A 23004-nucleotide genomic window follows, 5' to 3' on the forward strand; every position below is an offset into this window, starting at 1 on the left:
TTTGTTATATGTAAAACTGAATAAAACATTATATTTTTAATTGATCCACTTCTCCATTCAGGTCTTCCCAAAAAGAAATACACAAAACTTGCACCTCAAAGAAGACACTCTGGCAGTATTTATATAGAAAATCTGGGGAAAAAAATCATCATATTTCCTATATCACGGACAGTTCGATTCAATCGAAGTAATGACAACTGAAAAATGTACTACCCCCCAGTTAATGTGGAAGGGACTATAATTTCTTATAATCATAAATTTTTCAACAGCCTAAACTATTTTTGTTGGGCCAGTGACTACTTCACTTTTGAGAACTTTTGGTCGCCCGAGCAAGACTTTAATGGCCATTGGCAAGCGAGAGACTGTCCATTTCAGGCAATGCTGCACAACAAGGGAACAAGGGAAACCTACATATAAAATTTGAAAAAGATCCCTCAAGTACTTTTTGAGAAATACCAATAACAAACTTTCATTATCAAAATCCAAGAGGGCTGCCTGTCGGCCATTTTGTTATCCGATCAGTCTCAAAAGTTACCCTGCATAGCTAAGGACCAAGGGGAACCCACATATAAAATTTGAGAAAGATCCCTCTGGTACTTCTTGAGAAATATTGATAACAAGAATCGTTTAAGGACGGATCACAGACGACGGACCACGGACGACTGACCACGGACGCAGGGTGAATTGATTAAAGGGACATAACTCCAACACAAATCATGGATAATATGAGTGAGAGGTTTGGAGACATGTACAACATATCTTGTGAGAAGTTATATGATACATTTATGACATACTGTCACTTCGTATAATTCATGCATGGACATGTCCCTGTAAACTCTCCAGGTCGTTGAAGCCAACGCTACATACATCACAGCTGTACGGCTTTTCTCCCTTGTGTCTGCGGAGATGCCTTAGTAAGTTGTCTTTACGACCAAAACCTTTTTGACAAATATCACACTTGTAGTTTTTGACTCGCTGATGCACCAGATTATGTCTCTGCAACATTGCGTTCCGACTGAACGCCTTGCTGCAGATATCGCATTCGAATGGTTTTTCCCCAGAATGTATAAACATATGTGTTTGCATGTCTGCCTTGTAGAAAAACGTCTTGTCACACACCAAGCACATGTATGGTTTAACGCCTGAATGAACGAGCCGATGTGCCTGCAAGTTTCCTAATTCACTAAATCGTTTATCACAAATGTGGCAACTGTACGGTTTTTCTCCGGTATGAACACGATGGTGACGTATCAAGCTGTCTCTCCTACCAAACTCACTCCCACAATCGTCACATTGGTACCGTTTAGTAGATCTAGATTTAACCACAACATGCATATGGCTTTGCTGGTGTTTCTGAAGGTCAGACTCCATACAAAGCTTTTTCTCACAGACATTACATGTGCAAAGTTTTTCTTCAGGACGGACATGTTTTTGTAATCTCTCCAGCGTACCATATCCTCTATCACATACTTTGCATCGGAAAGGCAGTTTGCCAGTGTGTAAGTTTAGATGTTTCAGCAAACATTCCTTCTTCACAAAACCCTTGCCACAAATATCACATTTGAAAGGGTTGTCTTCTGATCCAGTATAAACGTGCAACTGCAGGTGTTTCTGAAGACTAGGTTCGTGACAAAACTCCTTGTAACAAATATCGCATTTGAAGGCTTTGTCTTCCGAGTTTGTGTGCATGTGCATGCGTAGGTGTTTCTGCAGTACTGTCTCGTAACAAAACTCCTTCCCACAAATTTCACATTTGAACGGTTTATCATCTGAATACAGGTGCACAAACGTACTACAGTGCTTCTGAAGAACAGCGTTGGAACTGAACTCTTTATCACAAATATCACATTTGTAAGTCTTTTTACCAATATGTATTGTCAAATGCCCCTGTAAACGATCCTCTCGCATGAACCCCTTACCACAAATTTCACATTTGTACTGCTTTTCTTGACTCTGGTTCTTTCCGCTTCCCTCTTTTGGTAGTCGCTCAAGTTTAACGGCAGACATTGTACTCCTTTCTAACTCTCTATTGAAGCCTAAAAAACAAACAAAAGAGAATCATAAGTGTTCATTTTTCGTTTCTAAAAAAAGTTCAAATTTCAGTGAACAAACGTTGAAAAGGTGACCTACAGTTTGCTTAACAAAAAACTTGACCCGCTGCAGTGACCACTTGAAGTTAACAGTACTATAGACTCACATACAATCACCATGGAAATCACTGTGGGTCTGTAGGAATGTTTTATTTCATAGACCAAGTTGTTTATAAAGTTATTTCCTACGATGTACATGCACATGTCCTATGAGAGGTAGTAGTGTGCAAAATAATATTCTGTTTACCAGGGATCGATCTAGGTTTTAGGGGAAATTACCCTTTTTTAGATTTGGGGGAAATTATAAGAATTTCTTACAAGGCTCTAGCGTCATGAAGGTAAAAGATAAATGTTTTGTCCAACATACAGGTGTGCAGTGTATTTCAATTTTTAAACAATTTTTAGCTTAAAATTGTAGATTTTTTGTTTAAATTATGTGGAGAAAAGTATATATGCAGTATTACGCATTTTATCTGTTGAACTTTAAAGAAAACATATATATATATATAGGGGAAATATTTTGAAGAAAAAACGTCTATTTTCTTATTGAAATGGGGGAATTTTGAAGCACACAGGGGGAATTTCCCTCTGATGAAGAAACTACCCATAAATGGTAGTGAATGAAGTCTAGATTGATCCCTGTTTACTCATCCTTCCCTTCCTTTATCAAGTGTCAATAAATCATACAGGTAGAGTACTCCAACAATGTTAGAGGTTTTACACGGCGAAAAACTTTTGACAGGCGCCGCGTAACCTCTAACTGCCCATAGCTGATTTTCCCGATGCTGACTATCACATTTTCAAAGTTCGGATTAAGAAAGAGAATATCGTGTTTACATACATTTAAATAGTCAAAAGTGTCCAATAAATATTCCTTTCCATAAATCCATGATTCTATGAGAAAAAGTTCATGTCGAAGACATAAATAATGAGTTTTTCCTCATTCGAAGCGAAGCAGACAGCATTTGCCATGATTTTTCCGGTTAATACAAAAATGGATTACATGTTATGTTTCACAAGCGGAATACAAACAAACTCCGTATCATTTCGTTCCGTTTGAAATCCCCCCTGATATTTTGTATTAATCCAGAAGCCATGTTTTAAATGTAGGTCAGAGATGTGCTACAACGACATGGACATGTATTTTGAGTGTTGTATTCCGTAATATACTATATATTTGCGTCTGTGACATATATATGAGATCTATATTATATCAACCGTGAGTAAACATCGTTGTCATGAACTGTTAACCACTGATGTGAGTTTTTCAAGCCGATTTTGTTCCGCCCGGATTTCGGGCGGAAACTGCATCAAAGAATTAGTGCTTCGGAAATGAGAGGTCGCAGTCGGCAAAATCATATCCGATTGAAAAAAGGCCGACCAGCGGCCTCTCATGTTATAGGAGTAACAGGTAGAGGTATCTGTAATACATGTATTTACTATTATAATAATGTTTTACATGTCTCTGGTGTACCCCATCACGACAGATTTGTTAGAATGACAAGGGCCTTTGGTTTAAACCTATTAAACCTCCAATGAGAGAGAACTCCCTCATTCCATTTGTCAAATGAACATGAGGGGTAAAGTATGTGAATTTTCTTTGCAGCGTGTTTGTCCAAGCAGGAAGTGTTAACTGCACAAATCCCACATTGTTGATCATATGAGCGTGTTGACTTGCCTCAGGCAAGTATGTGGCACGTTAGAGTAGGAAACAATCACTTGATTGTAAGCTAAACTGACACACTCTCACAGCTTATTATAGCTGCTTTTAACCTGTTTTTATCCTATAGCAAATAACAAAAATATAAAAAAAATCACTGTACATAATAATAATATTAGGATGCAACTTGCAAAGTATAAACATCCTGGGACCCATGGTTATTCAGAAGAGGTACGTTGTTTACAGATTTTAAACAAATTTGACCCCTGTGACCTTGAATATAATTGAAGGTCATTCATTTGAACAAACTTGTTAGCCCTTCACCCAAGCATGCTACTGGCCAAATATCATCACCCTGAGCATTTTGTTTATTCAGAAGAAGTTGTTGAAAGGTTTTTTAATACAATTGACCCCTGTGACCTTGAATATCATTGAAGGCCATTCATTTGAACAAACTTTGTAGCCCTTCATCTCAGCATGCTACTGGCCAAATATCATCTCCCTGGGTATTTTGGTTATTAAGAAGAAGTTGTTTAAAGTTTTTCACATATTTGTCCCCTGTGACCTTGAATATCATTGAAGGCCATTCATTTGAACAAACTTGTTAGCCCTTCACCCAAGCATGCTACTGGCCAAATATCATCACCCTGAGCATTTTGGTTATTCAGAAGAAGTTGTTGAAAGGTTTTTTAATACAATTGACCCCTGTGACCTTGAATATCATTGAAGGCCATTCATTTGAACAAACTTGTTAGCCCTTCACCCAAGCATGCTACTGGCCAAATATCATCTCCCTGGGTATTTTGGTTATTAAGAAGAAGTTGTTTAAAGTTTTTAACATATTTGACCGCTGTGACCTTGAATATGGGTGAAGGTCATTCATTTGAACAAACTTTGTAGCCCTTCATCTCAGCATGCTACTGGCCAAATATCATCTCCCTGGGCATTTTGGTGATTAAGAAGAAGTTCTTTAAAGTAAAATATTGATGCCGGGCAACTTCGTGCCAGGTGAGCTAAAAAATGAAGGCTTACAATCACTTATCTACAATAATAATTAACGCACAACAGCACAAGACCGACTTCCGTAATCGCCGATAACGTCGGTACCGACGGAGGAAGTAAACAAGATGAAGATGAAGCAAATGTTGTAATAACAAGCGGTATCAGTTTTTAATGGGCTATCTTAAAAGACCTTGTGAGATTTGTGATTATAAAGGGTTTTACTTTTATGAGGGGTTACTGCGGAAATCTGGGGTTACTTTTAGCTCGATGCGGTAGATGTTCCGAATTGGGGTTAACATTTGTCTAATTTTTTATGTATTTTTCTTCATGATGTCACTACCCCACACAATGCTGAGCGATTGACACAAGTCTGTATATTATTTAATATATAAATATATGTGGCAGATATATATATGGTGCCAAGTTGAAAATGTTCACCCTTTTTCTTGAACCATTTTGATCTCATGGTCGGCTTGATTTAACTGGTCACTTTTTACCGTCACTATCAGGATGGGAAATCCCTCAACTTTCCCATTTTCTGCAAGATTCATTTGAGTGACTATATATAGCTATGTACACATACATACAGCAGAGATGCTATAGGTAATGGGATTATGCATTGCGGGGCGGGGGATTCCTGCTTTCAATTGATGAAGGAAACTTACTACATCAGTACATGCAGAGGGAACCTTGAAGTTACCCTATAAACAAAGCAGGAAGCTGACAAACTTTTCAACTGTACAGCATACTGACCAATTTCAACAATTTTAAGATCATCGTCTTGGTTCTTACTCCGACGTCCAGACCATGGGTATCTGCCTCATACTATTCTGTATGTATTCCCCCCTCCCTTTCCCCCTCCCTTCAAGGCGGACGCCAACATAAATTTGTAGGGACACATGACGGTCACGCATCAATGAGCGACATCCATCCGGATTGTTAGCGACATCCATCTACCATCTACCGTTCGGTCTGTGGCAGATCTAGTAGGTTAAAGGGAAAGGGAATGACAGGAAATGCACCAGCGGCTCCTCCCCATTTGGAAATTCACACGATGCCACTGCGGTGTTTAGCATTGTTACACGTTAATTGTTTAGATCATTACATTGTGTGATAAAGGCTAAAACTTACCCAGAGTCTTCTGAATCGAGGGATTTTACGTGAGTGTTCTAGCAAAATTTTCTTTTCAACTTGCACGTGCTAGGTTTGGTGCTATTCCATTTACCTCCCAGGTCGGGCGATTCTCGAAGTAAATGACAGATATTTTATACGTCGATGTGCAATATATATCCTCTGAAATACAATAGTAGTTCAATTTATCACTGTTGGCTATGTTCTTAGATTATTTACGTTAACTTCACTACCACACTCCTTATTTCCGAAAAACCTATGGAGAAATCTTTCAGCATCGCACCTCAGCTTCTTTGAATACAGCACCTTGACCACAGACATCTCTGAATCGGCCAATCAAATACATCGTTTTGTATTCGTTTCAGCCAATGAAAATGATTGTAACGTCGTGAAGCGGAACTTGAATTGTTTACATGATGGCGGATATGGATCTGGCTTGTTGAGATTGAGCGTGTGAAATAATTGTTTGTAGATAACTAAATAATCACGGTAGGTAACAACCGATGGGGATAGCACAAACATATACGATGTTATGCTTATCATGTGTTGCACCATATGTAATAGACTAAAACAAAGGAAACAAAATCCTATTCGGCATTCATTGCGAGCGTGTCACAGCTTGCTTCTGAAGTTCTGAGCAGTTATTAGTTGAGTTATACTGATGTTCTTTGAATTTCGATATTAAATATCGTGCGTCGCCAAAAAATACAAAACATCCCTTTAAATAGAAAAGACATAAAAATACACTTTGGGTGTAGATCTTCTAAAACATGAATATCGGCATTGCCTCAAGTTTGAATTTAAAAGGTCGACATTTCATATGAGAGGTTGACCCTCGTTTATGTGAATTTTCCTCGTTATATCGACAGCAATATACTTGAACTGCATTGAAAAAAAGGCAGCAAAAAATGGGATATTGCTGAAAACATCGTTGCACATTCAGTACAAAAACCAATAATTTGTTATTGCTAAACAAATCGCTTTCCCTTATAAACCAAGTTTCGTGTAAATTACACTTTCTGTAAAGTACCACTAATAGTTGAGTTCTGTGTTTAACAAATCTTACCAGTGCTATTTCAGTTTATCGAATTCTGTTATCAAATGGTCTTGTCCTAGTCAACTTAATTTCAGGTACTTGAATCTATTGATAGACTGCATTTGAAATTGTTGAATGTATTTTCTTGACAATAAAAAGGTTGCAATGCAAGTTGTTGCTGAGAGGGGTCGCTTGCTGGTTGACTGACACCCCTACATCTGTTATTGGGAAACTGATAGGGAAAATCTATTGAATCTGTTAAAAGAAATAAAGGATACTGATTGGCCAGCATCAAGTAGTGACATGGTCCCACCTAGAATGAATATTCATACCCTGCCTACTCTCCGCTCCGACTACGACCATCTATCAGAAATCGTCCGTCTGTCGTCCAAAGCTGCATTATCGCAGCTAGGTCCCACCCCCACCCCCATATAAATTTTGCCTGATGGGCCAGTGCATTGGCTATTACTATATTTCATTTACATTTTTTTTTTACATATATCAAATAAAAAATTAACAGGAAAACTTCCTTTGCTTCTCTAAGTTGACCATAGTATTATAAAGGTAAAGTCTTCTAGAGGTATGTAGCCAGTACGTATGTCATTATATATATATAAATATGTAGCCAGTAGCTATATAGGTATGTACTTTTGTAGCCAGTAGGTAGGTCATTATGATGACTTTTAAACTAGGTTATTTTTTTTGTAGTGGTGATTATTTTCTCAAAACCACTATCTGTTCAGTCCTTTCGAAAATTTTGTTCTTGTCTTAAAAAAATATATTATATGACCCTATACTTGAGTATATATATATATATATAAAAATCAGCATTCAATCTTTGACTTAAATTCTCTTTATTCTCCCGGTCTTGTTTGTTTATGTAACCTTTTTTATTTGACGAACAAATTCGTAAATTGGCATCAGTGTATAGTTTGAGAACTTCCCTTTCTTATGCTTGGAACTTCTTAAGATATATGGTCACAATGGTCTAAACTACTGACCAGGACATTATTGTAAATAAAAAAAACATTGTTTACTAATATTTAAATTTGTTTATTATTCATTCTAGTTTGCAGAAAATGTCATCTCACGGTTCTCTAAGTCTTCCCGACGCTCCTCCAGACTCGCCGGGGAGCTCAGTGTCAACACGACTCATGGTAAGTATCTCAGATTTACAATTTCATTTGTTGAATGGCTCATCAATAGTAATGGTCATTTATATATATAGGGCCAAAATAATCTTGTAACATGGAGTGACCATTTCAAAAAATAAAATTCAGATAATAAAAACCTGCGTATCTTAAAATAATAAGCAAGAAGGTGTAGAAAATTAAGAAGGACGTGCAACTAAGACGACTCGCCCAATGATAACCAAAATCCCTCTAGAAAACTCGTTAACTACTAAATATGTGTAGAGGACCTATTCTTGCGCAAGATGCACTATCACATAAAGTGGGTAAACGAGAGATAAGCACCAGAAAGAAGGGACGAGATATCAAAAACGTGGAACATGTCCTCTACATATATTTAGTAGTTAAAGAGTTTTCTAGAGGGATTTCGGTTATCTTTTGGCGGGTTGTCATTGTGTTTCATTGGGAGAGTCGTCTTAGTGCACTTTCGCTATAGAGCAGAGCCAGCAAGCGTTCTGATATTTAGACTATCAGCGTTCCTTGTCCACGATGCTCTCAGCTTAATTGCTGCCTTCGGCTGTCTTTAGCCGATGGGACTATTGGTTTTATATAATAGCTATATTTTCAATTATAGTATATCAGTTCTATCTTCTTGTAATATGATGTATATGTATATGTAACTGTCCTGTTTCACTGTGTCTTGATAAAGGAGCGGATCGCTCCGAAAATTTGACAACCTAAACTTGCACCACAATGTTGGAATTACTTCTTTGCCCCATATTAATTATATATATATTTGCAACTTTTTTCGAAATGCCCATGGGGAGATAACACATGTTCAAAATTAAAATATAAATACAATGTGTGTGTCTACCCCCAGGGACAAAATAACACTTTAAAAGGGCATCTCTTGAACTATTCTTTCAGATTACATCCTCAGATCATAGAAAATAGGAATAGTTAAACAAATTCACTGGTTGAAAAATGCTCAATTTTAGGGTCCAAATTAGGAGTCTCCCTCCATAAAAGGGAGAGTTGGCAAGTATAAAAGCGTCGTATAATAAAGCCATTGTGGAAAGAAACGATGTATAGTTACAATAAAATTTAAAAGAGAGAGCGAGTTGGTAAATGGCATTAGAGTCTATAGAACAGAATGATATCTTTTAAAATTTCTCCAAGTCTTTGAACATAGAAAGGGTTTTCATTTTCATATCTAGAACGCATTTTTCATGAATGTATCTAAAACTATCTGAGCATTTATCTGTTAAAAAAAATAACTCATTGTAAATTTGGGCTGGGCATGCACATTGCAAGCAGTTTTTATATTACAATATTTCACTGTATTGTATTCCTGGAAATTCAGTGTATTTCTTGATAACTTTTATTAGAAGAGAAGGAAGTGAGTTTTTAATCTTGCCAATGCAGTACCTCTTTGATAAAGTTTCTGGTGTATGGGTCAAAGTGGTAAAATTTGGAACCCTGACCAGCTGCTTTCGACATCCTGACATGATCACCTCACCCTTACACTGTCCCCCTACAGTAATTGGTGTAAGACCTGTATTTCACCATACTGCCCTTACAGGTGTTATCAGCCCTGTATTAATTGTTACACTTGTTTTACAGGAGGAGTACGAGGAACTGCTGAAGTATGCGGTTGTTGTTCCGAGCTATGACCCCAACAAGGCGTCCCACACTCTGATCGACCATCGTGATTCCTTCCCACAGCCTGAAACACTGGTCACCATTACCAAGCAAAAAACTGGTAAACTGTTCATAAACATATCGTAGTCATAGACCATTGATTCTTACAGATCCTATATGATTCCAGCTGAAAATTGATAAAAATTGTGACAAATGAAAATTCTACAGCTATATAACTTAAGCTAGAACTGTGGCTCACCAGAAGTGTGAAAATGTGGATCAAGTAGTTTTTTCTTCTTTTTTCTCTCTCTCTAAAATGTCTTTAAACCATTAGATGATTTTGATAAACTTGATCAGTGTCTATAACATGGCATCTTTCTTATCTAATCAATAATTCTAATTCCTGAAGTTCTAACACGGCTTGTAAAACGTACTGAAAAATGTAAATCCGTCAAATTATAATAAAAAAATTTTTTTTAGATTTTGTTTTTAGACAATCGAAAACTACACTAAAGAAAGGAGCAGATTATTTAGAAAATCGTTTCTAGGTTTTTCTAAGTGTGAGCTTACAACACACAAAAATGAATCCCTAGGATGAAAATACAAAATTAATTAGACTTTTGAGACCTCTTGAAATGTTTTTTTCATCGTGCTAGCTGATAAATAAACACATTTTATAATAAATTTTGTTTGGTGTTATCAGCGAGTCCATCAGAGGTTGAGGCTGGCGAGATGGCAGGGTCAGATGAAGAGTCCGAGGCAAGTCTGATTGTCAAAGTGACGAGGGAAACAGGGCTGCCAGATTTCGGCCAGAGCCCCATACAACGTAGACTGGACCTGAGGGACAGCGACTCCGCCCACACTCAGGGTAAACATTTGTGAAACAATAAATTCATAAATGGGTGATTTTATTAAATTTAGATGAATTTTCTGTGGTTTGTGCTGGAGTGATGTCCCTTTAAAAATTGGCATACATTTGCCTTGGCGACTTTTTCCAGGGCCTGGTAAGCTGAGTGAAAATTAATCTTGAAATGTTTTGTCTGGTAAATTTACAAAAATATTGATATTCGAAAGCAAGACTTTATGCATAACTTTTCAAAATTATCATCCAAACACACACACCCAAAAAAATGCAAATAATAATTTGTTAACAATTTAGACTTTTCAGGGGAAAATATCTATCGGTGAATTATGAAAACTAACAAGACTTTGCCCAATGGCATTCTGAGTGTTGACAATGTATACGTTACTATGTAGATTTAGAATGTGTCACAAATTATTACAAATTTTTCAATAACATTAAGGATCCCTGTACCACTACCAAAAGCTGTAACTATTTCAGAAACTTTTTTCTTTTTCAGTTTGACTATAGCTTTGATAAATCATTTCCAAAAAAGAAAATTAAACTTTTAAACTTATGAAAGAATTAAAAAGATAAAATAAAATAAAATACAATCATCAGCAGTGTTTCATGTGTAAAACTTCAGCAAGGCTAGACTAGGATTAAAACTTTAGACCTTAGATTGTTGAACTGTTGATTTAACCTGTCAATAGAAGTTCATTAGTCAAATTGATCTATATTGATAGCCATTATAGAAATTCAGGGGAGGTTACTGTTTATATGAAAAAACTATAGTGGAACTCTCTAGGGTACATTCGCGTATCCGGTTGAAACGATTGAACCTGTAAAGAAAATGACAGGCACAGATCTGGACCGAGGCTGACCTCGGGAAAATTTGGCACGTGTAGATTGAGGGATCCAGACATTCCTGACCGAAACTAAAATGCTGACTATTGCTACTTTGCGTTATTTCATTCTAAAACAATGTCAAGTCACGTGTAGTCTTTAAGATACGTCATGTAATTTAGTGGACGCATGAAACGAGGGCATAATATTCTTGATACATTGTTTTTTATTCTCCAAAACTGGGCATTTTCAGCTCTGCTTATAGAATGATCTAAGTGCGTTCGTTTATCATGGACAATTTCTGTGCCACACTTAACGTTTCACCCTGGTTACGTGAATGTAGCCCTAGTGTCGGCAGTGGGCAGGGATCCTAAAATGTGAAAATGTTTTGAGTACGAGACAAATGTCACTTCAAGGTGACATCTTTATTCAGAAGGATTTTTGATTCAAAATATTTTGGCCCTAAGTAGCTCAGAATTAAAACATGTCTGAGGTCTTACAGAATATATTGATATTAGAAAAAGTGTCTTTCCCAGGAAGAATACATGCAGGGCAAATATTAAAATTTTAATTTTCTGTTATAAAATTTCAAGATTTGTTAATGAGAAGTTGATGCGTTTGTAGAGGAGGAGTTGGAGAAGATTCCTGGTCGTCTGTTGAGGGAGATAAACATATCAGGAGGGGGAATGGAGGAAGAAAACATCTATACCTCGACAGTTGATCCTGATGTCAACAAAATGGAGAACCTTATGGACCAGTGGTGTCTTGACTTGAAGAGAAATGTCCTGGTAACACAACTTTGTTCTCTCTTCAGAATCAGCATTAGATATAGTAAAACTCCGGTCAGTTCGGCAGATAATTCGAACAAACTTTTTGAATAATAAAAAAATAATTTTCTGTTTAGTGACAGTTCAAACACTGGTTACACACGTTTCGGTTGTTTGAACACACGATTTGAGTACTAAAATTCATATCAATTGTTCAAGGATTGATTATATCGCGACCTGGCCACCGATCTCTGATATATTACATACCTTATATATTACCTATACATGTGCCAAAACAATATTTGTTAAGCGGTTGATCAAACATTAAATCTGCAATTGCAGTTTCAATCCACCCTCCGCGTTACATTACATTACATTACATTACATTACATTACATTACATTACAATTGAACTTCCGTCTGCCAATACTCGAGAAATTATCTACTGCTGTGCGGCCTACATACTGGTCTCTGCTTTACAATTGAACTTGTTAATAGATTATAAATATGTAAGTAAATATAAGAAGGATATATACCATTGTTCATCTCCAGTTTTGCAAATATATCGTAATAGGCCGTCGTTGTTCCGTATCAACAACTTGACTGTTTGCCGTGATTTTTGCCGATGTTGGCTCAGAAGGTTTGAACTACGATTTATTTTAGCGGTTATAATTTCATGTGGTTCGAACAGGATTGACAATATTTATTTAATTTTGTTCCATCTGACTTGAGGTTTATTGTAATAGATGTTTAGATATGTTAATACATTTTTATAAGTTATGCGAATTCATGTCATACTTTGTTAAATGTAATTATTAGTGTATAGTAACATTTTCTGTTATTTTTCATCCAGGCAGAATATGGTCAGTCAAAGATACGAATAGTTGAGATGGGGCGACAACAACTCCTCCGGGCACAGGAAAAGTAAGTCTTCTGTCACAGGCATTAGCTATTCCGTCTTTGCGTATTGCAGAGTTATCTTCTCTTGGGAGCAGGGATTGATTGTTACATCATTGGTTTGTGTGAGAAAATTTCGTTGTTTTCTCAAAAATTTATGACGTTACTCTCAAAAACCAATGACGTAACAATCAATCCCTGCTCAAAAGAGAAGATAACTCTGAAATACGCAAAGACGGAATAGCCTCACCTGTTAATACTCATATTATATACCATATACCTGAAACATTTTGCTCAGTCAAATTTTCGTCATACGCCAGTAAACTGTATATCCAACCGGTGTTAATTTTTCCTTTCACATTCAATATTATACTGTTTAATAATTTTTGCTGTAAGGATAAATTTGCATTCATGACGGAGGGTGAAAAAGATGAAATTAAACAGTGGAGAAAATTTCCCGGTACACGTATATATAGTATTAAATAAGTTGCCCCTATAAAATACTTTTCTCTCAGGAAACTTAAAATTATAATTTCATTATATCTCTTCCTTAGCATTCTCCATTGACAAGTAAATAATTTATCTTCAATTGTATGTATGATTATTATACCTCTACTTATTTTACACTATACAAAAGTGACCACATAAACAAGCTTTTTCCCCTCTAACTGCATGCCAGGGAAATAGTTCGTCTGGAGGGGTGCGATAGTTTTGAAACTATTTCCCCCAGAAAATGCGGGAAATTGAGTGGCATCTTGGGCGGGGCCTGACCGAATATTGACCAATCAGTGCAATCAAATTAGGTCGGCAATTTCTGGCCAGCGGAAAATTTGTTGTCTAATAATATTTAGAATATTGTAAGGGAGTGTTTGTATCGGTATAATAAAACAGTTGAAGTATGGGTATTTCGGGATATAGCAAGTTTATGATCCCCCTTGTCCAGGACTATTTCCCTCGGCTTCCCTTCGGAAAATAGTCCTGGCCTCGGGGGATCATAAACTTGCTATATCCTTCATACCCATACTTTAACTGTTAATTAACTTTATGTTGTACCATATGATATTGTATAGTATTCACTTAATATGAAATACAGTCAAGTTTCAGTTGGTCAGACTGGTCCTGGGGTATCAACACACTCAATTCCTAATAAGGAAAATAATCATAAAAGAAAAAATGCCACGGGTGATCTGCAGTGCTGAAAAAGTAAAAAATAACATTAAATATAAACTCTATTTATTTTACAACAATTATCAAACAAGTTATTTCAACTTAAATTGATCACTCTTGTTGGCCCAGATTTTAGCAAGCAGGGGGTCTTAATGTGGGAGGAAACCAGAGTACCCGGAGAAAACCCACGTGATCAGGCAGGTGACCCTATACCTTTCCACGTCCGATTGGGGAATCTAACCCCGGATGACTTGGTGAAAGACAAGTGCGCTTTCCACTGTGCCACCCCACCACCTTACATAAAGATGCGTGAAATGATATCGGAGTTTATTCTGTTTTAGGCATGTCAGTGAGATGACAGCCCTCCAGAACGAGGTGGAGAGCATGAAGGAATTACTACACACGTACGAGCAGTCAATCTCACGAAAGGACCAGGTGATATCAAACATGACCCACGCTCTGCAGAAACAGCGGGAGCGCCACGACCTGTTAAAAAAGTTCGGTGAATGGAAGATCAAGCATAACGATCTTAAACGAGAGGTAAAATTCTTATGAATATTTGTTAGTTTTCCTTTCAATCTAAAACACCATGATCAGAGGATACCTGCTTATTCTTGTAAATATAAAAAGTTGTGAATTTCACTGCAGTGATCTATATCTACATACACGTCCCGAGTCCTTTATTCAAAGAATTTTAATGGGATTCATAGAGTTTACAAAAATACTTCAATTTAATATTGTAGAACCACTTGATTTTAGCAATACAGTTGAAAAGGATCCATTTAATTAAATTGTAGATTGCAATTGATCACACTGATTTGCATCCAGCACTTATTCTTGAGGTTTTAAATAGAAAATGACAGGTTCAGTGAGTTGTTATATATTTGATGCAGTTTTCTGGGTTGTTTTTTTTTGTATTGACTGATTTGTCAGTAATATATTTTACAGTGATTCAATATTTTTCAAATTTTTAGAACCCGGCAAATAATTTGTTCGATTTAACCGGGATGTTTCATTCTTGTAGAAATTTGCCGGTCAGTTGGCTGCTAAACATTACGAGAGGAAGATGACACGTACGGTCTGGGACGCGTGGCACTCTGTGATTGAGTCTAAATGGCGTAACCGCGTGGAGCGTGCTTGTCAGGGCAAGGCGCAGGAAGTCTGTATGTCCCTGACAAATAACTACGAGACCAAGATAGCGTCGGTAGGTACCCGCATCTGCTGAAAACCACAGAGCATTTTCGCCCATTTTGATTTTACTCTTTCTACTCATAATGAGAGCGTAAATTCAACTTTGAAAATATTTGTTGATAGTAAGAAATATTGAATGTTTATTTTATTTTCACAAAAATCTGGATTTATGATGGCACCTGTAGTGTGGGTAGCCCACATGTCCGTCCCGTGCTGTTGCAATTCATTGTCATGGCTCTTCCGACTTCTTTTCTCATCAGATTTTTATTGAAGTTTATACAATGGTCAAGTATGAAAAAACATTGGATGATTTCATATTTCAGGGTCCTGAGGTCAGCACCAAGGTCACTGTTACTATTTATAAGCTTTCAGGCGCTATTTTGTCAACAGGGCTCCCTTTTTGCATATTTTGCAATTATAAATCCTGTTGGACCCATAAATGTTTATGGAGGCCTTTCAAAGCTTTGTCAAGGTTTGTCTGAAAGCAGCATCAATTTTCATAAACGAATAACTCTGGTCCAACCGGTTCAACCGTTTGGATTGCAATAAACGAATGTGGCCAAGGTTCATTATCATCAGTTTACCTACTTCCATGGGGCATTAATTAATGTCATACAGAAGTTTTCTAAAAAAAAAATTTTTTTTTCTCACACACAGCTGTTAACCATTTCAATGTTTCATCTGTTTATGTGCTGTTGGCATACATTTTGGAGATTTCTACGTTTTATTTTATTTTATTTTTCTAAGCTGAACGAAGCCCTGGAGGCCTCGAGGATGGAGGTGGCCAAACTGCACACTGAGAGGGACCAGTATGAGGAAGGCATGAAAAAAGCATTCATGCGTGGCGTGTGTGCACTCAACCTTGAGGCTATGACAATGTTCCAGTCCGGAGAGGGTCCTCAACCAGGTACGAAAATAAAATCATAATACAAGAAAATCTTTGTTAGCCAAGGGTTACGATCCGGTACAATCCAGTCTACCTACTCTCCACCCTTGGCAGATTTAGACCGTGAAACGAATGTGACTTTTCAATACCCGTCTTACCGCTAGTTTGATAAACACATCTTTTCTGTCACTCAGTGCCTAGATCATTGTTTCTTGTAGATGTATCAGTTCGGTTCACTTGAATTTGTCCCAGGTAGACTGACGAAGGGGTGCTTCCATGTTTACATTTTTTGCTGTAGCAATTTTGTTAAATGTTTTTTGATTGGTTGGTGAATACGTAATTTTAAGGGACACAACTCACACTGACTGCTAGGCTGAGGAGTCAGGAGCCTTCAATTTTGTTATGTCATATTCCAGGGATGCAGAGAGCGTGAGTGAGAGTAACCCCTAGAGTGTTGAGGATAAAGTAAATCGTACATACTGCAAATCACAATGTGTTGGATGTCGTGATGTTTTGTTTAATTTATCCAAAATTAAACCCACCAAATTATGCCCTTTGTCAAATATTTACTCAGTTTTGTAATCTCTCAAATATTCCTGATGGATAAAGGATGTGTTTTATATGATAATTGTCGGTAAATTTTCATGATTTAAATATCCTTGTAACAATCAACAAACAAATAAAAACAAAAACAAAAACATAGCACACAACCCTGTGATAGTAAAATTATTATTTTGATAACTTATTTCAAAGATCAGTTTCTTCAGTTTCAAAGTGTGTTTTAAGAATGATCATCAATTCATCAATATTTTCTGGTTGTTAGAATTAAAAAATGAAAAATGAAATACAAACATGGAGAAACATTATAAAAAAATATTCTGCATTGTGATTTTTGACTCAAATTAGGGGGTAGACCTATTACAGCGAAATAACATTGGTTGGCGTTTCTACTTCCAGGAGGTATGGGTGGGCTCTTTACCAGGCACGGGCTTATTCCGTCTTTGCGCATTGCAGAGTTATCTTCTCTTGTGAGCAGGTATTGATTGTTACGTCATTGGTTTGTGAGAGTAACGTCATCAATTTTTGAGAAAACGACGTAATTTTCTCACACAAACCAATGACATAACAATCAATACCTGCTCACAAGAGAAGATAACTCTGCAATACGCAAAGATAGAATTGCTGGATAAATATGATACTCACATTATGTGTTGATGCCAATCAAATTCCCATCCCTATGGGTTGTACATGTAAGCTGTACAGTGGCCACAATTTCTTATCTGATTTTACTTATTGTTTTGAGTGAAAATTAAGTACTTCTTTTATCCTGGTAAAATATGTTTTAGACATTTCAAAAATTTGAAATTTTGCTGAAAATTGATAGGATATATTGATCAAAACCAACTTAAATACGTAGAATGTAAATCGAATCACCTACATGTACACCACATGGCTGAAGGAATACCATGATGGTACAATAAAAGATTGTATAAGGTTATTATATGTTCTTTATTTCTTTTTTCAAATTATTCTGATCCTTGTAGGTGCCGAGAACCATGCGTACTCCGACAACCTAGAGTCTGGTATTCCTGAAAAGGACATGAGTGCCCCAAAAACTATACCACAGGAACCAGTGTACCAGTCTCAGCCCCGACCCCAACAACCTGCGGCCAAGGTTATCACCAGCCAGGCTGCAAGGTCAGCCACCCTGTCCAGTATGGCCCAATCTAAACAAGCAGTAAGTGTGTTCACGTTGTCAACTTCAAATTCCTGGGTGGTCGGGTGGTGCAGTGGATAGCGCACTTGCCTTTCACCTGCCCAACCACATGGTTTTCTTCGGGTACTCCAGTTTCCTCCCACACTAAGACCCCCGTGCGCACAAACATCTGGGCCAACAAGAGTGATAAATAAAAGTTGAAATAACTTGTTTAATAATGTTTAGATTTATTTAAAGCTTCCAATTCCTCAAGTCTAGCCCAAAGTCAGTTGCATATTCATCAAATCTGTTTTTATTTCAATGTATGATTTTGAAACTCGAGTGTAAAACATTCCACTATATCATGGTTTGACATTTTGCGGTCACATTGTAGTATTACCAATGGCCTCCATGTTGGATCAGATAAGAGTACAGTCGAGGCTCTCGGACAAATCTTACCTATAATTATCAAGGTCACCCCTACAGCATTGATTAAAGGGCCATAATTACAATAGGAAGTACATCCCTAGTCGAAAATCCAATGTAGGGAGACAGTATCACAATTTCTGCATATTCTAATGTTTAATATTAAACTGATGATTATTGTATGTTCATTATTTATAGAACAGTGTGTTCTCTCAATATTAAACTATTTCAAAGCACTCCAGCCATTAATTCAGTGGGTTTTTTTATCATTGAGTCACATGTGTCCACTTCTCGGCTACCTTTTTCACTACTGTGAAGTTTTTCAAGAAAGATAACTCTTACATGCAATTATAAATTACTATGTGTATATGGTTTTATTATAAAATGTTAATTTTTAATCGTTTATAGATAATTAATTTTACACAATTTCAGCATTTATTGAATTGATATACATTAATGTAATACTTATCTATGTCGGTATCATTTTTTATTGACATTATTTTGCAAAAAATTGTGTTCTTCATTTTTTAAATTTCAAAATTCACTCCTTTTTACATAAATTTCCATTTAAAATCCTTAAAATTATGACACCCTTTTTTGTGGCAGAAAATTTTCTTTACTGAGAAATGGTGACACAATCCTATTACCTTAATGAATTTAACTAAATGATCATTAACTTGTTGGCATTTTAATTTTGCTGGTTTTGTATTGACTGGTGTTAGATTTTAATGTTTTTATGATAAGCCTAGAGACATCCATGTATTCATGACACCGTTCTCATGCTCAAACTCGGAATCTGTGTGCAAGCCCATTTTCTTTGTTCCGTTGATATATTAAGAACAAAACATTTTTTGTTAAGGATTTGGAAAAACATTTCAAATTTCAAACCGAAAATTGTTTTTAATGGTTACACAGGACGTTTTGACCGTATCATATGATTTGAGTGTGTTAAGAGAACATAGCATTGAGCACAGATTCTATGCTTGATATATTGAAACATCGCGGTCTAGATGAGCCTGCAGTCTATAAATAACTGTACCTTTGATTGACAGGCAAGTGGTAAAGTTTCCAGTACACACAAGGGCAAGGTCATCTCCACTCGAATGACAGGGAAGGTAGATTCGGGCCGCCCAGGCCTCGGAGGTCCCTCGACAGGACCCACATTAGCACCTCCTATGAGCTCTGTCATTGTAGAGCGACATCAGTCAGTTAACAAGGTCTGTATTTCTTCACCTCAAACAGAAGTTTTTTGACTCATTCACCCCTGAAATTTCATAATGAACTATTCCAACCATTGAATTGGAAGAGTTTAAATGTGTCTTGTGGGGTGAATGAGTTAATGTAGTGTGTTGAGTGACCATTTTGATATTCCAAAGCTAGGCTTTTTCTGGAGCAATTTTGGGGTAAGTACCGTTTTTCCCCAAATGTCTAAAAAAAAAAAATATTATTAACTCCATATGACTATGCAACATCTAAAGTCTTAGATAAAATGATATTTGATAAACAAGAATGTTTTAGTTTTTTAGTCAATATTTTGTAAAGAAATAATCTAAATAAGAAAGAAAACTGGCCCTTGAATATGAAGAAAGAGTGAACACAAGTGATAAATAAATGTTGCATGTTGGTTTTTGTCGACATACCGAGCAGATATATCAATGATTTTTATACATTTACAACCGATACATGGATAACTTTTCTAAATCAATATTAAGGCATGAAAGCAGCATCAGATTACTAGGGTGACCTTATTTCATAAATGAACAACTCTGGTCCAACCCCGTTTGGATCGTAATAAACGAATGCAGGCTTGGTATTTCTGTATAACTAAGTATATACAATACAGCAGGCCACAGTTTCTTTCCACACTGCCAATATTTCTATTTGTTTTTATTATACATTACAGCAGACCATAGGGCAGGCCACGGCATCTCGCCATCCAGCCAAGTCCCCGATCGCGTTATCAGAATACCAACAGAGTGGCATACTCCATCGACGACTCGCAGGTCAGACAGGAAGTCTGTCAATCTCACCGCACATACAGACTGTCAAGGTCGTGGACTAGCGACAAGGTTGTGGACTAGTGTCAAGGTCGCTCATTAGTGTCAAGGTCACTGATCCATGAGGAAGGTCAAGAGTAATGAATTTGTGAAGGACAATCCAAGTTTGAGGATAGAAAACATTCAGAAGACTCGGAACAAAAACATTTCATGTTTCTGTTTGACTGGGAAATATAAGTTCGGTGATTGAAGGCATTTCAAAAATGTAATATCAAAATATTCCATATATTTCCATGATTGTAAAATTTAAATTTGATGATAAAATGCATGTGAACATATTTTAGATATCAAATGACACAAATATGGCAGGTTAGTGTGAATTCAGACTGTGATGATTGTGAAAACATATTCTTTCAACTCTTATTGTGTAAAATACTTCAATTTTCATAAATTTTATTTTTCCCATCCTTTTTTCGTAGATTCATTCACAAGAATTTAATTTACGAATTGAACAACAACTTGTGAACTGTTGAATTGTGCCTTTCTTGTCCATGGGAAACATACATTCATAATCAGATGTCCGTCCAAATGAAACTAAAAATAGATATTTAATGAACTTAAAGTATAAATTTACAATATTCAGGACATTTTTTATTTTATATTTTTACAGTATGTTACATGTTGCCTCAAGATTAATATTCCATTATTATTAAATTGTCTTTGTACTCAAATTCCGTTGGTAAAATATTATTTATACCATAGTGAATATGAACATTTAACAACTGTTTCATAACATTGCACTAAGAAAGTATATATCATGTTAGCAGTGTGACAACGCAACAATGATGTTGCCATTTTCTTCAACTTTAGAAATTGAAATATTACAGAAGTACATTTTATACTTAACTTCTGTCACATTCCTTTTGATATAACATTTAAAACACTTATTCAAAAAATTATTTTTTGTCAAGGAATGAAACAGAAACTTACATGGCACATTTAAGAGTTTGCATGAATGTGGATTCATAGTTTCTTTGTTTTTTGTTTCATAACTCAATTTTTTAAATGAAAAAATTAAATTCTCATTTGTGTCCTTCTGAACAAATATTATGTACAGTGAAATGACTCTGTGAGCCGCTGTTGATTGATATGTTGATAATATATAGTAGAACTCTTTGGCGTTTTTCCCACTGAGGGACAGGGATCCTTAACTCTGACATTTTTGGATGATATTAGGTTAAATTCGCGTATTCCTGTTGAAAAGGTACGGGTGGCGCAGAAATATTTTCCACGATAAACGAACACACTTGGACCGTTCTATCAGCAGAGCTAAAAATGCATAATTTGGGAGAATAGATAACAATGCATCAAGAATATTATGCCCTTCTTTCATGTGTCCAATAAAATATATAACGTATCTTAAAAACTACATGTGGCTTGACATTGTTTTAGAAAGAAATAACGCACACTAGCAATAGTCAGCATTTTAGTTTCAGTCAGTAAACTACAGGTATGAGCTACTCGTGCCAAATATTCCTGAGGTCAGCATCATGTTCAGATCTGTGTCTGTCGTTTTCTTTACAAGTTTAACCATTTCAAATGGTTGAACCGGATACACGAAAAGGTCCTTATTTATATTTCAAGGGAGATAATCCTGTCAAAGCCTACATATATATATATACAAGTGGTCGTGTAGAAGTTTAGTCTCGTTAAATAAAAGAGTAAGAATTTTAACAGTGATTCAAAACCTTGAGGATTTCACGTTCAAGTAGAGTATCTTCTGGCCCTGACACTAGACTTCGACACTTCGACACCAGTGGTTTATCTGTCAAAATGTCTTGTCTGGTGGCAGGGCCAGTGGAAACTCGACCTAAAATCCATATTGAATATGTTGCCTGTGCTGATATGCTGTATGTTTTCTAGCAAACAAAACGCGTTTGGTCGTAATACCTGAAAATTCACCTGAAAATCTTCCTCGACTATTTTCTTTTATTTCTTATTACATTTTGTTTCAATGTAAATTTTACGCAATTTTTCTAAAAATGTGCACCTTCAATATATTCACTTCATATGGATTTTACTGGAGAATTCCATACATGTAGGCCATTATAAATAGTTTGTACATAACATACCTCTGTGATAATGTGTGTAGTAGCTATCATGTAGTGAAACCCTTATTTATCGGCTGATTACTGTAAATACCAAGGCTGAGTAAGGGAGTTCAAACACTATTTATAATTTATGAATAAAGCTAGTGGAATTATGTCTTTGTTAAGTTCCATTTATTGATGACTTTTACGAAAATATAAAAGAAAAAATACGATTTTGCTTTTACTTTTCTGCTGCTATGCTTGAACACATTAAATTAAAAGAAGTTTTTTCCAATTGCATACAGTCTAAACTCGTATAGCCTCTCATTCCCTAAGATGAATTTATACTGAAAGGGAGGTAACTGCACCATTTTCAAAAAATGTTATTCTAATGTATTGAATTTGTTTAAATGTTTCGTAACATGTCGTAAATATCATATATATAACATAATATATAATGATTATTATGATTTTCCAGCGTAGCATTTATCTTTAAATAGGGTACTGTTAA

At 36.2% G+C, this 23004-nt stretch overlaps 2 protein-coding genes across 3 annotated transcripts; one reads left to right on the forward strand and one right to left on the reverse strand.

Moving 5' to 3' along the window:
• Nucleotides 1-523: 523 nt before the first annotated feature.
• Nucleotides 524-6210, reverse strand: LOC110451036 (zinc finger protein OZF-like). Of its 2 annotated transcripts, none has more exons than XM_021498877.1 (2): nucleotides 5884-6210; nucleotides 524-2036 (listed from the first exon to the last, which is right to left on the reverse strand). In XM_021498877.1, exon 2 carries the CDS (start codon nucleotides 2005-2007, stop codon nucleotides 811-813), a length of 1197 nt encoding a protein of 398 aa, XP_021354552.1. In that variant the 5' UTR covers nucleotides 2008-2036; nucleotides 5884-6210; the 3' UTR covers nucleotides 524-810. The 2 variants fall into 2 exon arrangements, with proteins under 2 accessions (XP_021354552.1, XP_021354553.1); XM_021498878.1 differs by lacking the exon at nucleotides 5884-6210 and adding an exon at nucleotides 5506-5863.
• A 57-nt stretch (nucleotides 6211-6267) lies between these two features.
• On the forward strand, nucleotides 6268-22659 carry LOC110451035 (centrosomal protein POC5-like). Its single transcript, XM_021498876.1, has 12 exons — nucleotides 6268-6372; nucleotides 7989-8076; nucleotides 9673-9811; nucleotides 10394-10558; nucleotides 12002-12165; nucleotides 12997-13067; nucleotides 14549-14747; nucleotides 15232-15411; nucleotides 16146-16305; nucleotides 17829-18022; nucleotides 19459-19623; nucleotides 20310-22659. The coding sequence occupies exons 2-12, from the start codon at nucleotides 7999-8001 to the stop codon at nucleotides 20466-20468; spliced, it is 1674 nt and encodes a 557-aa protein (XP_021354551.1). The 5' UTR covers nucleotides 6268-6372; nucleotides 7989-7998; the 3' UTR covers nucleotides 20469-22659.
• The last annotated feature ends 345 nt before the right edge of the window (nucleotides 22660-23004 follow it).

The sequence above is a fragment of the Mizuhopecten yessoensis genome, unplaced genomic scaffold (genome assembly GCF_002113885.1).
Source record: "Mizuhopecten yessoensis strain PY_sf001 unplaced genomic scaffold, ASM211388v2 scaffold5737, whole genome shotgun sequence".
Classification (NCBI taxonomy): Eukaryota; Metazoa; Mollusca; class Bivalvia; order Pectinida; family Pectinidae; genus Mizuhopecten; species Mizuhopecten yessoensis.